Source organism: Ammodytes marinus (genome assembly GCF_949987685.1).
Source record: "Ammodytes marinus genome assembly, chromosome: 12".
NCBI lineage: Eukaryota > Metazoa > Chordata > Actinopteri > Uranoscopiformes > Ammodytidae > Ammodytes > Ammodytes marinus.
In genome coordinates, this window is record NC_137216.1 from 18,886,850 (window position 1) to 18,902,360 (window position 15,511).

Here is a 15,511-nt window from a genome sequence, read left to right on the forward strand (position 1 = left end):
TGTGTGTGTGTGTGTGTGTGTGTGTGTGTGTGTGTGTGTGTGTGTGTGTGTGTGTGTGTGTGTGTGTGTGTGTGTGTATGTGTGGTCTCCTATGATGCTGCGGTTTAGCACCTCAGTTGCTCTGACTCAGACGTACAGGCCAGAGAACTTACATAGCAAAGTCCCAATCCAATCTAGAATCTCACATCTCGCCAATATGGAGGAGATAATCAATTCTGGGCTGTCCGTAAGCCACTTTTGAATTTGTGAATTGCTGTTTTCTTACACTTTTGAAACAGCGTTTTGTCTTGTTTTCAAGAGAAACAGAACGGAGCATTGACTGAATGAATGCATTTGCTGGACACCAGTGATTTATAGTGGAGAGAGAGAGAGGGAGAGAGAGACTGCATTTCAAAGCCTTTCTCTTATTTCCAAAATGGGTTGGAAATCAGCAGCTTGACTGAGCCCAAATAAGTGACTTCTTTTACCTTTTCAGAGCACACAAAGGCCTAATCCTAGGACTACTTGAGCCACCAATGTAGACAGTGACTGAGACCACCACAGTATGTGTCAGACCCTCCTCACCACACACAAAACACATTGACTGCAGCTTTATGAAGTGAAAATGGCCCAGAAAGGGAAAAATGTGAAGGAGGTGTCCACAGTCATTTCTCCCAAAGAAAGGCCAGAGCATCTGGGTATTTAATGCTAAAATAAAGCCCATAGACCGAGTAGAATGGATTGGGTCACTTCTATTGTTCCAGGGCCCAAAGTGGAACAGCCCTGTTTTGTTTCAGTGCCACTGACCCTTGCAAACGTATTGTGCCCCTCTGTCACGGAAAAGTGTGGAGTAAAAAACAAATTCCGGCGATGACAGAGGGACTTCTTTTGAGGAATTTTCTTTAAACCACGCTTTTGCCCTCATTTCCTGTTTTGTTTGCACATTTTTTCCCGGTGGCAAATATTGCACACTGTCAGTAAATAAAGGGAAGATGAAAAAGGGTTTGTAAAAGGCGTACTGATTCCCTGTGTCCGGAGGGATGTTTAATTAAAGGCAAGTGTTTATTTTGTGCTGCGGAACAACAGTTGCTATCATCGCCAAACACAAATATGGCAATTAAATTCAATTTTCTACATTTACTTGCACATCAAAGAGCTAGATAGAATCATTGAGAAAATAAAGCAATTAGGGTCAGCGGAGATCTCCATGGTCTTTGCACACAGCAGTGCGCCCAGTTGGCTTGAATGACTTGAATCACATGCGTGCGGTTGCTTTCTTTTCGGGCTAAAGAGCAATTAGCAGTAATTCTTTATTTAAACTGTTTGTATACAAAACCACTTTCATCCCTTTATCCACTTTTATGTGCAGTGGGGATGTGGCTTTGGGAGTTTTCTGTTCCTGTGTGGGTTTCATAGGAGATATGGAAGTAGTCTAAGGTGGGGTGGGGGGGGGGGGGGGGGGGGTGTATATTGCTTGTAGGAATTGCTTATCTGAAGTCATCTGTGTGTAGTGTGGGTGGGGGCCACGGTGTCTCCGATGCTGACACGATAAAGCGCCAGACCACGCAAATGGATCACATCTAACAGGGTCTTGGCGACAGCGGGCCCTGGGGAGCAGGAGGAGGCAAGACTCCTATCTAATGGTTCCTGTTCCTCCTCTCTGTCCCCCTACAGATGACCCCACTGTCAGATAAGCCTGTCTTTGGACCTTTGTGGCCCCTGACTAAAACAGGCCCAAATTTATATTAAAACCAATCAACATAGATGAATGGAGCAGTGTCACCATTCAGTGTCAGTATAGTGAAAGAGAAACAGTATATATATATATATATATATATATACGATAAGACATTTGTTCAGTTAATATTTGATCCCCTCCAGGGAAAAGGCTGGATAACATGCAGTAATGGCTCATGTGCCACCATCTCACTTTGCAGTCTGGTAGCCTTCCATCAAGGCTCAGATTGAAAGTTATGTACTGTGAAATTCTCGGGATCAGTTGTGCTCAGTAGCTTCCGCTCACTGTTTGATTGTGTGGGCTCCACCACAGCAATGGTTAGACTAGTAATACCCTCTTATCGGAACTGAAAATGGAATTGAGTGGCTTTTCATCATAAAAAACTATGCTGAAAGTGATCATGCTTAAACTTGTGCTTAAGTGGCAGATAACATCCTCAATTAAGGCGCTAAATTAAATTTTCATCTCTCTGGGCCAGTCTTGAGACCACTGAAGGTAACCGCACGATCCTAATCTCCACGTTTTTAGGCTTCATCTCTAAAGAGGTGTCTAATTTCAGGGTGTGAGGTTTCAATTTTATCATCCATCAATCGAATATGAAATATGTAACACTGTATACCTTTCAGTTAAGAAGAAATGGCCTTGCACAGTTGTTGTTCAGTGGTGGAATAAGTATTCACCTGATTTGCTTCAGTCGAAGTAAACAAACTCCATTATAAATAAAAGTCCCTAATTCAACCGGTATTATCCCCGAAATGTAGCTAAAGTATCTGAAGGAAAGCTACTTGTTCTGCAGAAAAAATATAGCCCCCATGGCTTATATATTATTATTTTTAGTATTATTATTATCCTATATAGAGATATGTTATTACTGTAATGTTATTACATGTCTAATTTTTTTTTGTGGAACCGCTTACAACTACCAGATATCTCAAACGATATTGGAACAGGGCAACATAAAGGTGCACTATGCAGTATCAAAGGAGGGGGATTTGTTTCCATTTGCAGAGCCTGCAGTTAGTTTACAATACATATTTACTATAGGGGAGAACGGGGTAATCTGAGCCACTTTTTACATTTGCTCCCCTCTAAGCGAGCTAAAATGATTTATCACTCAAATTTACACATTTCCTATTAATTCAGGATGTTTCCTAGAAATGGGCATTAGCAGATTTTTTCAAGACAAAGGGCAGTGAAAATATGATTGTTTTAAAAAAAGTTGTCATGTGGCTCACTTTACCCCAGCTGTGGGGTAAACTGATCCACTTACTTTTTCCACTCTGAAACTACCATAACAACACATATTGTAACAGTAAGAATCCTGAAAGCTAGCCACACATTCCAGAACTAATGTCGGACTAGTAAAAGAATGATGGGGTTTGGTCAATTAAGCAAAGCAAATTTTCTAAACACTTGAAAGTAACTCTGAACAAAATCAAATATAACATATTGAAATTCAAACGGTTTTAATAAGATTCAAATGAAAGATAGAACAAGTTAGATTAGAACACAGTCTGGGGGTCAGAACACAGGACCCTTAGAGCCAGCTAGTGTCTGGGGGTCAAAGCATAGGAAAATCAGAACCAGCGAGAACAGCCTGGGACTCAGAACACAGGAGAAGACCCAACTGGATTATAACATCAGCCTGTCATACTCTACAACTAGGCCTACTCTGCATTCCAGCCCTGAAGGTTACAGGGAAAGATGAGAAGGTGTTATTTCCGTGTGGTTGCCCCAGGTCGTCTTCCTGGTGTATTTCCTTGGCATGATGGCTTTTCTACAATGTGTATGACATTAAAATAAAACATATGTCATGTAATATTACATTAAAATATGTTTAAGACTAAACTTAACTTGTGCCTCATGGTGGGGGAAAGTGAGACAGTGGCTCACTTTCCCCCACAGCATTTGGCTCACTTTCCCCCACCACCACAATTTGATAAAAAACTACCTCTCTTAGCATTTCAGGCTAATCTTCAGTTATCAGCATCACATGGTTTCATATGTTGGTAGTTCATCAACACGTATGATAGAAGTTTTTCTACGTGAATATATTTGCTTTGGCAGAACAGTTGATTGAATTGACAGCAAGAAAATGTACTTTTACATGCAAAATACCTATTTTGGTGAAAAAAACATGCTTACCACAGCACCATGAGGTCCTCTCTTTCAGGGCCATGGGGAAATGAGAGGGGCTTGAAAACATATATCTCACATGACCACAAATGTTTTCCGTTGCCTAGATACAGGGGGTGGCTCACATTACCCGATGCCTCAGATTACCCCGTTCTCCCCTACATGTAAATCCTAGTCTTGAATAATTCTATCATCATAAATCCAAACTAAATTATTTTGAGGCACCTGGAACCAAATGTAGGACTAGAATATGTTTGTCAACAAAACTGCGGGCCTTGCTGCTGTATACAACAGCAGAGAAACATTAACTTTTCAGGAAGCTTTTCAACTTAGTGTTCAACAGTGTTCCAGGGATCCAATTTACGTGCAAGGAAAGTGTGTTTATTCCGTTGTGATAATATATAATACCTCTGACACACCCAAAGTTAGATAGTGCACCTTTAATCGTATATATTTTTGTGAAAAATATTTGTTAGAAAATTTTGTTTTTCAGGTATCCTTGAACTAAAAGTATACATTTAATGTACTCTGTTATAAGCAGAAGTTCCTCAGGCTTTCAGAATCAAACTAATGTAAAAGTACAGCAAAATGTTATCATGTACTATAAATAATGAATCAAAATTAAACTGCAGAATGTTTCCAGTTTCCATTAAGTTATTATATGATTGCACTTCTATTGCAGATGCATTAACACATAAGCAGCATGTTGATGTGTGCTGCTAATAGTAATTAGTTCAAATTTAAATCTACAAGTAAGCAATTAGATTAACGTTGTGGTGTGGGAGCTTTGGTATCATTAGACTCATTGGCTCCAATCCTGTTCAGGCAGCTCTGGTATCCTGGTCTAGATGTGTCACACAGAGCCATTAACACGGGTGATGAGTCACTGTGTTGTTGAGGCCTCTGTGGTTTTGAGTGTGATGTATCAGACACCCACAGTGTGGTTCCCAGAGCCCTCTGCCAGTCACTGTGGCCGTGCCTGCTGGCCGGCTGCTCTGCCAGGGGAAGGTTTACAGGCGAGGAAGTGTTGAAGGGAAAGCCCAGGAGAGGCCAGGGATATGAGGCGCAGTGGCCAAGTGCTAAATTCTCACCTGCTACTAAGTGAGAATTAGCGCTGCGATCGGTTTCCTTTCAAACTGTGAGTCACATAACTTGCGTCCCACAACCTGCCGTCACCTTTTCCTGCGTGACCGTGGATGGTCTCACACAAAATACACCTGCAAGAGTTTTTTTTAGAAATAGGCCTCGCTGCCTCGGTGGTAGCCCACACTGCAGCAGTGGAGCTTTTGACTCAGTGACTGTTTTGGTTAATATGGTTTCTCCTCTTCTGTCCAGGTATTTCTTCAAGTCATCGGAGTGATAGCGGTGGCTGCCGTCATCATACCCTGGATCCTCGTTCCTGTTGTTCCCCTTCTCGTTGTCTTCCTATTCCTGCGATGCTACTTCCTGCAGACCTCCAGGGACATCAAGCGCCTAGAGTCCACCAGTAATTTTTTCTCTTTTCTTTTTTCTGGGGTGGTGGGGTGGACATGTCCATTTGTGGTAAGAGACAAAGGCAGACCACAGGAATGCTAATAGACCATTGAATAAAGCCATGGTCATTAGCATAAAGGCTAAAGGTGGCGGTGGCCTATGGCTTGGCCACACGCAGTTTCCTCAAGAGACGGGAGTTCATGACATCACATACAATGGGAAAAATGCCAAGTGGGCATGACTAGGCCATTGCAGGCTTTAGTTCATCTTTTTATTCTGGGCTGAGAGCCCAAATGCACATTGGCCAACAGGTTCCATCATCTTAAAGAAACAAAGGTGCTACTAAAAAGCTCAGTGGAAACATTTAGGTTTTGTCATAGGTTTTGTAAGCCTAACAAATAGAAACAAAAGACCACTCAATTGCAACCTTTTCCTAAATCAAAACTGTTGGCATCAGATTGTTGTGTGATGCAGTACACATATTCAAAGCACATTTTATTTGTCTCCAACTTCTGAAACTCAATGTACAGAGTTAAAAAGTTGATGTTGTTGACGTGATGTTGATATTGACTGCCTGGCTCACTTAGATATTAAAGTCTATTTAAACAGGAGAGCAACCAGCTTTAAAATGATAATTTAAGTCAAATATGTCTGAAACCATGTTCAAAGTTAACAATGATAGGTGAAACTTTTCAAAACTGTATTTAATTTAGAATAAGGAATGCATTTGTGTTAGAAAGTGTTATTTGAGTGTTGAATGCATGGAGAGCTAAACAAAGTAAATATTTCTTTTAGCTAGGAGTCCTGTATTCTCCCACCTCTCTTCCACTCTCCAAGGCCTGAGCACCATTCGCGCCTTCAAGGTTCAGCCGAGGTTTCAGCAAATATTTGATGAATATCAAGATCTTCACTCGGGTGAGAATAAAATAAATAAAAAAAGATGTCAACTTTTTATCACACCTATTCAAACCACGGTAACATTTTTCAAACTCACATTTTTTTAACAACAATATTCAAGTCCTGGAGTTAACATGTGTTAACTCATATGTATGTTTGTTACTAGAGGCCTGGTTCTTATTCCTGGCTACTTCGCGCTGGTTTGCCGTACGTCTTGATGGAATTTGCGCAGTTTTTGTCACCATTACTGCATTTGGCTGTCTTTACCTCAGGGATGGTACTGTATACTTTGGATACAACTTGTGACACATTATTGGCGTGCAATGTGTTATTATTATGATGCATTTATGAATGTGTTTGACTTATTTTCGAATATTACAGGACTGGAACCAGGTGCAGTGGGTCTGGCTCTCTCTTATGCCGTGACGCTCACAGGCATGTTTCAGTGGGGCGTCAGACAGAGCGCAGAGATCGAGAACATGGTGAGAACATTTACATTTGACCTCTGAACTGCGCTTCATATTTTTTGGACATCACTGAACGCATTCATGATGTATGTTCCAACATTTCCCAAAATGTTTAGTCAATTTGTCTGAGTTTAATTTGGTCCAATCCTACAATAAAGAAAATTGTGAAGGGGAAAAAAAAAACATGTTACTCTACTGGTTGCTTCCAATAGTGTTTATGATCGCTGCTACTTTTGTAATATCGTCTGTGAATATGGAGAGGTCTTTTTAAGGTGTGAAATAAGAATGTTTTAGCTTGGGCCTGATACCTTTTACATTTTGAAGAAGTGAGAATTTAAGAGGCAGCAGGAATAATACAAAAACACTATTGAGTTGCATTATGTGAGATGTAGGATCCAGTATTCTCTTTTTTTACTCAGGCTGACTTTTAGTCTCTAAAATATCTTGACCTCTGCTGCTTTGATCTTGGCCACTCTTATTCTAAAAAAAAAAAACATTATCCCTAAAACGTAATCCTTAAAAGAACTAACCCACTGTTAGGAAATTATTATCTTTTAGATGCTAAAATTAGAAATAATAGGACATTGTGAGGTTTCTATTTACGCCAAAATACTGCAATTGTCATTTGTGTTTTAAGTAATCCAAATACCAAATTGTGTGAACAAGTCAACTTGTCTTCACACTATAAGTATTGTTTAACTCTACTTGTCCATGAAAATAAAAATGCCTTTATTTTTCGTAGATGACTTCAGTGGAGAGAGTGGTTGAGTATGCGGAGCTGGAGAGTGAGGCACCCTGGGAGACGGACAAAAAGCCTCTGCCTGATTGGCCCAAGACAGGCTCCATCACCTTCGACAGAGTCAACTTCTCTTACAGTGCCAGTGAGCCTTTGGTGCTGAAGAATCTGACTGTTGTCTTTGCCTCCAGAGAAAAGGTTTCTTGTCTTTATTCCCACCTGTGCATGCTTACTACTGGTGTGCTGCAGCCCATGAATTCGGTTGATATGCAGCCAGTGAAGGAGGAGTGATGTGATTCCTTTTTATGTGGCATTATTTTCCAATCAATTATTAAAGGGACACCATATTGTGCTGCCGAATCTTCGGGACTATAGCATTTGTGATTCATGGAATACATATCATGTAATTAAGACTGTTCAAGTGGATCCATTTGTACCCAATTTGCATTTTGAGCTACCTGACGGTGACAACTGTTTATTCACTATAAGAGAGAGGAGAGGCCAAGGGAGAGGGGTGGGGGGAAAGGCAAGAGAAGAGAGAGAGAGAGAGAGAGAGAGAGAGGGAGGTAGAGGGAGATGGTTGAGGATGATTGAAATTGTGTTTAATGCAGGGGGTGTATTTTGCATGGCTATGGTTGGCCAGGGCGGCTGATTTCACAATGGATGGGTTGATAAGTGCAGAGGCCCTGGCTCTGACAGCCCATGGGAGGGATCTTTGCCACATGCCATGGGGGTGAAAAGCTTTGTGCAGCCTGACAGTTCCCCTGACTTCCTCTCACAAGGAACCCTGCACCTATACCACCTACAGTACACGATCCATTCCCACCGGCCTTCACTATACATAATCGTTATATAAAATATGACTCACTACAACGCCACTGCTGACCCTGAGTGAAGAAGCTTAGTAAGTGTGTATTGCTATCCTCCAAGACTTATGACATCTAGGTCAAGTATACACCATATCTGCTTTTACATTTCATTATCCTAAGGATAAACTGTAACAATATGGTTTCTCTGGTTTTAAATGTATTTGGCCTTTATTTGATGGATATGATGGATAGGTATACAAAGCTTTTGTTTCCATAGCAGTCTATACTTATAACCCTTTCCTTTTAAACATATAAACCTTACCAATGCAGTGGTTGTTATTGGCTATACTTGACCATAACTTGACTCATTGCATGCCTCCACACGTAGATTGTCTTCTCTCCTGGAATGTTTTTACTACAAGGACCAGGTTAAGACATTTTTTCCTGCGTATCTCATGTGATAATTGTCTGCGTTTCTTGGGGCACTTTTATTTGGGGACCATTACAGCCCACTGGACAACTCGGTCTCATGTTGTTGTCAGAATAAAAATGGCTTTACTGTTAGCATTTACCTGGTCTAAGAGAGTGAGTTATCGTGTGCCCTTTTAAAACACCCAGGCATTGTGTTTACAGGGGGACGCCAAGGTGTTGCCACATTCAGACAGACTTACATACGTCATGTAGATCCTGGATCTTTGAGCTTGAGAAAAAATGTTCTTTGTGTGATGGTATGCTATGAGGCACAGAGTGCTTCTTTATTATGCAAACAGTGTGTCGGTAAACCCCTGGCTAAACAAAAGGTTGCCAATTGGCTATGTAATGACATTTTACAAGCCTATGGGTTGGCAGGCAGCAGCATGTGGCATCGGTACCCAGTTCAGTGGAACCAGTAATGATTTGTGGCGTGGTGCCATTGGTTCTAGTTGGGTTTTGGATCTATGATAAGCATTCAGCCAAAGCAGTAATCTAGACTGGTCCTCTTCTGTGTGAGTGCTCTTTAGGCATCTGCGTTTAACATGAAGTTATTGCGTTTCGCATGTTGCCATGCTATGGCGTGGGTATGACCTCAGAGGATGGACCTTTCATCTTGCTACATCACCAGGTCAACATTTTAATTTGACAATACTTTGTTTATGAAGATGCGAAACTGATGGCATTTCAATAATAAATAATCTTCATCTGTAGGCAACTATGTGGTCAGTGCTAATTAGAACATTTTAGCATCTTGGTATGCTAAAATAATATTGTTTTACATGGTAAACATTATACCCTCTTAAAATCAGCCTGTTACCGTTGTCATTATGAGCATGTGAGCATGCAATGACATTAGCGTTTAGCTCAAATTTTATACAGTTACAATGGTGCTTTTACAATCCACATGTCTAATTTTAGTAACAGATCTGTGAATATTTCTCAGTTGAATAAACAGCACAGAGGTTTAAAATGTTCAGAGTTGTACCAATAGCTGAACTAGGTTCAAAGGTGTTGCCTTAGCCCCCAGCATTGGCACCCCTGTTGTGCTGCCATACTGGCCTCATTCAAATGAATAAGAAGGAGGCTTTTTCTTTTTCATTAATGCAGGTCTACTGACAGTGTAAATGCAGCCTTTGTAATCTCACATCCTGAATGAATGGTTCATACTGTACATTAAAGACACAGATATATAACAGTGGGTGGTTAAGCCTGTAAAGATTATTAGCCCTGTGTGTATTGGCTTCACCAATGTTATCATTGAACTGTAGCAATAATATTCCAATATTCCAAGATATAGACATTGGCATTTGCAAGGTGTTCTTTTATACAATATACCACATTTTAAAATAGCCACCTTGAAGCATAAGTATGCAATTGCCAAAAATGACTCTTATGTATATCAAGTGTCATGACACGGCACCAATATAGGTTCCCACAACGCTACGTAAATAAGCTTATAGAAGCTATTGTATATAATGGACTATACTGTATGTTGTGTTCATGCTTTACATTTTATTCTGCTGTTTGTGAACTAACTACATTTTTTGTTTATTTTTATTTTTGCATGTCTGAAATACATTCATTTATTCATTCATTCATATAATGATAAATCATAAACAGTATTTGTTATACCTGCTTGTTGTTATATACATTAATCTTATGTTTTTTTAAATTTTGTATTTCCATGCCGTACAAGTGGTGTCCATATCAGTTATCCATTTGACATATTCTCATTGACACAATAATCACCACTGTAAATTGATATTTGATGATATCTTGTCTTATTTGTGAATATGTTGAATATTACAAACATAAAGCAAGTTCTCATCTATCCGCTGTAGGTTGGCATCGTTGGGCGCACTGGTGCCGGTAAAAGCTCGCTGATCTCCGCCTTGTTCCGGCTGGCCGAACCTGAGGGAAGAATAATGATCGATGGTTTTCTGACTTCTGAGATCGGTCTGCACACCCTGCGCCAGAGAATGTCCATCATCCCACAGGTGCCCTTTGCTCTCTGCCTAATCTGTTCTGTCTCGATGTTTGAAACTGCATACACAGAAACCAATAGCTATAATACTAATGGAATTAGCTAGAAATAGAAACAATATTTGGTAATATATATATATATATATATATATATATATATATATATATATATATATATATATTAGAACTTAAATAAAGCAATTCATCTTTTAGTAGGACACTGAGATGTGAAATGTTGGGCTGTATTTTTGTAAAACTGCTGGACCTTTGCTTGGACAGCCTTTTGAAGAGTACTTGATGACTTCTCGTGATTGAGAAATGGAAGAAATGTCAGATGAAACACTGGCAACAAACACCTTTATGCCTCCCCCCTTTTTTCTATACGCCCAGCTTTTAAAAAGCGAAAACAAGTGAGGAGAATTACAGTCGTCTCTCAGGGGATTTCTGAAAGTGAGACAAACGCGATGCCTTGAGACAGTTTAACTTTATTTCCGCTTGTTGAAACTGATACGGCATTAAGAAAATGCCAGCCTGAGGGTGAGTGTCAGCAGAGCGGAGGGAGGGGAGAAGACTCCCACGGCCTGTACTGTGAAGAGAGCAGTTCCCCATCCCTGACAGAGGATTAGCCCTCTACCCCCCAAACATGGGAAAGCTGCTTAGAAGCAGTCTCCCCCATCCTCACAGTCAGTCCCCCTTGTACACCGTCACTTTGCCCAAGTCTCAGACATTTTTCTAGGGTGCAGCCAAGTTGCCCAAAAACAATTTCATTAATGTTTTTTTTGTGGATTGGATTGGTTTCTGGCATTGCTACTTCTTGAGATAAAGTTTTTACCTCCTAGATCAAACTAGTTTGAGATGGATGTGATGTGTGTTTGATGTGATTTTGTCTCTCCTAGAGGGCTAGACTTGTACAAAGTGGCAGTTTAGGAGTCAGAACTTTTACCCATCTGTGTCACACGGTGGATGGCATTTTTCATGATATGAGGGCCTACCAGCACTCGGAAGAATAGAGTTTCTCTGTATCGTGCTCTTAGTTTCACAAATTCCTATAGCGAGAAGCCTCTTAGATTTACACACATTCATCTGAAAGCCTTTTCATTCTCCTGCTAGGCGTCAGAGATAGAGTGATATTCAGTCAGCCTTTCACATGGAAAAAAAAGTCTTGATATACAGTACATTGCTAGTCGCCTTACCTTTTCATGTGGAATGCTGAGTGTGATATGTATGCTATTGCCAGTGAGGAGTTTCATTATTTGCCACCCACAGATTTTATTATGATAAGTTTTTTATTAGCATATGGCATTAAAAAAGGATCAATTTCAGTTGCTATTGAATTCTCAGGAATTACTTAGTAAAAAATGAATTCTGTGGCAAACAGAGGGGCTTAGAATTGGTGGAGCACATAATCGGTGGTATGGAAAGCTGTGCTTGAAAGCAGTTATATTTTTTTGAGCTAACATTGAATCCTCAATTAAAGCGTGTCACAAAACTAGTTTGAATTGGGACTTCAGCTGGCTTAATAATGACAAGGTGGTAGTTTGGTGACAGAAGGGGAAAAGCTCATTGGAAGTAAAGAGGTGAAACATATTCTAGGGTGCAGGTAGCAGGGATGGGGTCCTGAAAGCCTTAGTTTCATGGTAGAAAATCGATCAGTTAGTACTTCTTACCTAGATGAAGGATGAGTGTTGAGGCATGATCTTTGCAAACTGACTTTTAAGCTGACCTGTAGGCCTATTACAGCAGTGATGAAGGCTTTGATAGTGAGTAAGTCACATTCAGACATAGTTGTTCAGCAACCTTAATGCTGGACACTTGCCCTTTAAAGACCCATTGTGTATTTTCCTCTTACTCCTTGTCTAATTACACCCTTGCCAATTGAACTTTTCCTATCTTGATTTGAGGTTAGATTCTTATCTTGGGTAAACTGGAATTATCCCATAAGCTTGACTGTGGAGAGGAGGATACATTCTATCAGCTGTTGTTGTTATGGACAGTTCCTCTGCTCTGCGTCACCTGTTGCTAGGATAGACTGTCAAATTAAAGATGTTTTCTAATGGTCCTTATTAGTGACTCAAAGGAAAGTGCAGCTGTGTTTGTTCGCAGACACCTTATCTACAGCAGCTTTGTACGATGAGAGGTACAGTGTTCAGCAAATCAGTTCAACACTGGAGCAAGATTTCTGACCAAATATCTGACCTGACATGAGGAGATGTTGGCTAGCTCCTGTTTATCACCACAGTGGCATGTTGGAACGGTGCCTGTGGACTCGCTGGCTCGTTCCCCCTACACTGTCATAATAAAGAGCTTTATTTACTCTCTTAAAGATGGCTGTGTTGATGAACCTTGTTACAGATGTGTGGCTCACCATAAATACATATCTGGGACATCCCGCTGTGTCAGATGGGATCCTTTCACTAGGGCAGTTAAGTGATGCTTGTGCGTTTGACAGATTAAAGCTGTTACTTCTGGCAAGACATTTTGAGATTATCATTTCCAATACAACGACTGTATGAAATTCTTTGTGTGGTAACAGTAACTGGATGGCACTTTTCTTGTGCCATCCAGACAACCTCACACAAGCTTTGGTTTTCTAAGTAAAAAGATCAACTTATTGAAGCATAGTTGGCCAGAGCATTGAATAGAGCTCCCGAGTGTAGCAAGTCTTTTGTGAACATCTTCTCCTCAAACATTGCCTAGCGGCGCTCTGCAAAGCTTGTCTTAACCCTTTCATACATCTTTCCCCTTGTCATTATCTTAACTGGCCACGGCCTTCTCTTTCTATATCCATCTATCCACAGGACCCAGTTCTCTTCACGGGCACCGTGAGGAAGAATCTGGACCCTTTCAGGCAGCACACAGATGAGGACCTGTGGAATGCACTCCAAGAGGTACTCCAGCGTGGCTCTGAATGATTCCCCCTTGCCCGGCCCAGGGGGGGATCCCTCTGTCCCCCCCGTACAATGCTGCCATTCAGCCTCCCTGCTCGCCACAAGTCATGGGGGGAAATCCCATTAGGGCCATGGGGCCCAGCTCAATGTGCGGCTTGTAACTGGGAACCATTGAAAGTGCTGGGGGAGATGTGTTTGGGCAGTCAGGCCAACCGGGATGAAGGCTTCCCCCACAGTGAAGGGCTTCAGCTCCTGGTCCTGCCTCTGAATGGGTTTGGTGGCCTGGATTAAAGCTAGAGGCTGGGCCACAAGAGAGCACTGGCCAAGGTCATCAGTGGACCTGGCCCTGCATTGTGCCAGGCGGTTAATGGGTGTGTTTGGATAGCTCTTTAAAGACATCCCCACAGGAAGCCTTTATGCAGGAGTAATGAAGGGTTGGGGCTCTGCTCTGCCTCTCTGCAGGTGCAGATGAAGGCCGTGGTGGAGGACCTGCCCCGTAAACTGGAGACGGTGCTGACCGAGTCAGGCTCTAACTTCAGTGTGGGCCAGAGGCAGCTGGTGTGTCTGGCCAGGGCCATCCTTCGGAAGAACCGCATCCTCATCATTGATGAGGCCACAGCCAATGTGGACCCAAGGTCAGGGGTCTTCAAGTGAAACATCTTACATCTTTTCATGTAGCTTGTTCACTGTATACTTGTCTTGTACTACTCCAGATAAGTATCTTTTTAGCTGGGTTTAATAAAACCTACAGTACAGAATTGCAATAATCTGAAATAATTCCTAAAACAAAACAGTTGTTTTAGCAACTGTGCAAAAGCATTGATAACATCCAAGTGAAAGCCCTGTGAAAAGATGCTTGCTGATTAAATAGAGCATTTAAAAGGATTATATTTCTTAAATCGTGTGATTGCAGCATCAGAGCAGCATGCTTATCAGTAGTCTTCTACACAGAATGGCGGATTGATCGCTGCAGTAAACAGACAAAAAAATAATCAAAAACTACCACCAACTTCTAACAATTAGGCGTATACACTCGACAATATAAGTATGACTTTAAAATACAAATAACGATGTGTTATCAGTTATCAGAAAGTCTTAGAAGTGAAAACTAAAAGTAAGTTAAAATGTAATACTGCTAATAATAATAATTTAAAATCAAAAATAAACTGAAACTTTCTTCGTTTACTTAAGGAGCTCTGCTATCCCTTGTTTTTCATGACCAGTAGGCTACTGCACATACCTCACTGCTGATCTGCCATTGTTCTGTGTTAAGTAAAATCCCTGCCCAAGGGTTAATAGGAAGGTAGTTTTTTGTGCTGAGGTGTTATGTTCCCTGCTCCTTTTTAGAACTGACAGCCTCATCCAGAAAACTATCCGGGACAAGTTTCAAGAGTGTACAGTCCTCACCATTGCTCACAGGCTCAACACTATCATTGACTGTGACAGAATACTGGTAAGTAAGAACGCAGTGAATTTCCATTGTCCAGCACTTCAGTCAGCATTTTAGATGAGACCGCTGTGCTTCTGTAATCAGTTATTGGAGGAGATCGTATTCATAAAAAAACTGAAATAAAGAGGTCAAACAACACAATAACTACAGCTAGAAGATGGGCTCTTTTAGTCCTCCCATCTGTTCTCTCTTATTAACTATAATCAATTTAGATAAGTTTGTGGTAGCCTATTTCCTCACACAGAAGTATTAAACATACCTGATATTCAGAGCTTATCAACACCTCCTCCGTTTCCTTTCAAGGAGGCTACTGCACCATCTTTACATAGTTTTTAATGCACTTGCCCTTATTTTGCGACAGCTGGGCTGATTTCTCCCTCACAGCATCCCCTCTTATTGAGCCTGCACTCATGCCACTTGATCTTTGGCCCTTTCCTGCTACTACCTACTGAGGTGCCAATTAGTGCCGTTTGTGGCAGCA

General features: G+C 41.1%; 1 protein-coding gene across 1 annotated transcript in view; it reads left to right on the forward strand.

The window, feature by feature from the left end:
• Positions 1–15,511, forward strand: part of LOC307258258 (ATP-binding cassette sub-family C member 4-like) — a gene marked incomplete at its 3' end in the record, with an annotated part of 36,534 nt that overhangs the window by 18,436 nt on the left and 2,587 nt on the right. Inside the window, exons 21-29 of the mRNA XM_080037752.1 lie at positions 5,189–5,339; positions 6,122–6,241; positions 6,390–6,500; positions 6,605–6,705; positions 7,433–7,624; positions 10,551–10,706; positions 13,491–13,580; positions 14,043–14,215; positions 14,928–15,033. Of these exons, the coding sequence (XP_079893878.1) occupies positions 5,189–5,339; positions 6,122–6,241; positions 6,390–6,500; positions 6,605–6,705; positions 7,433–7,624; positions 10,551–10,706; positions 13,491–13,580; positions 14,043–14,215; positions 14,928–15,033 (1,200 nt within the window). The remainder of the gene's footprint in view (positions 1–5,188; positions 5,340–6,121; positions 6,242–6,389; positions 6,501–6,604; positions 6,706–7,432; positions 7,625–10,550; positions 10,707–13,490; positions 13,581–14,042; positions 14,216–14,927; positions 15,034–15,511) is intronic.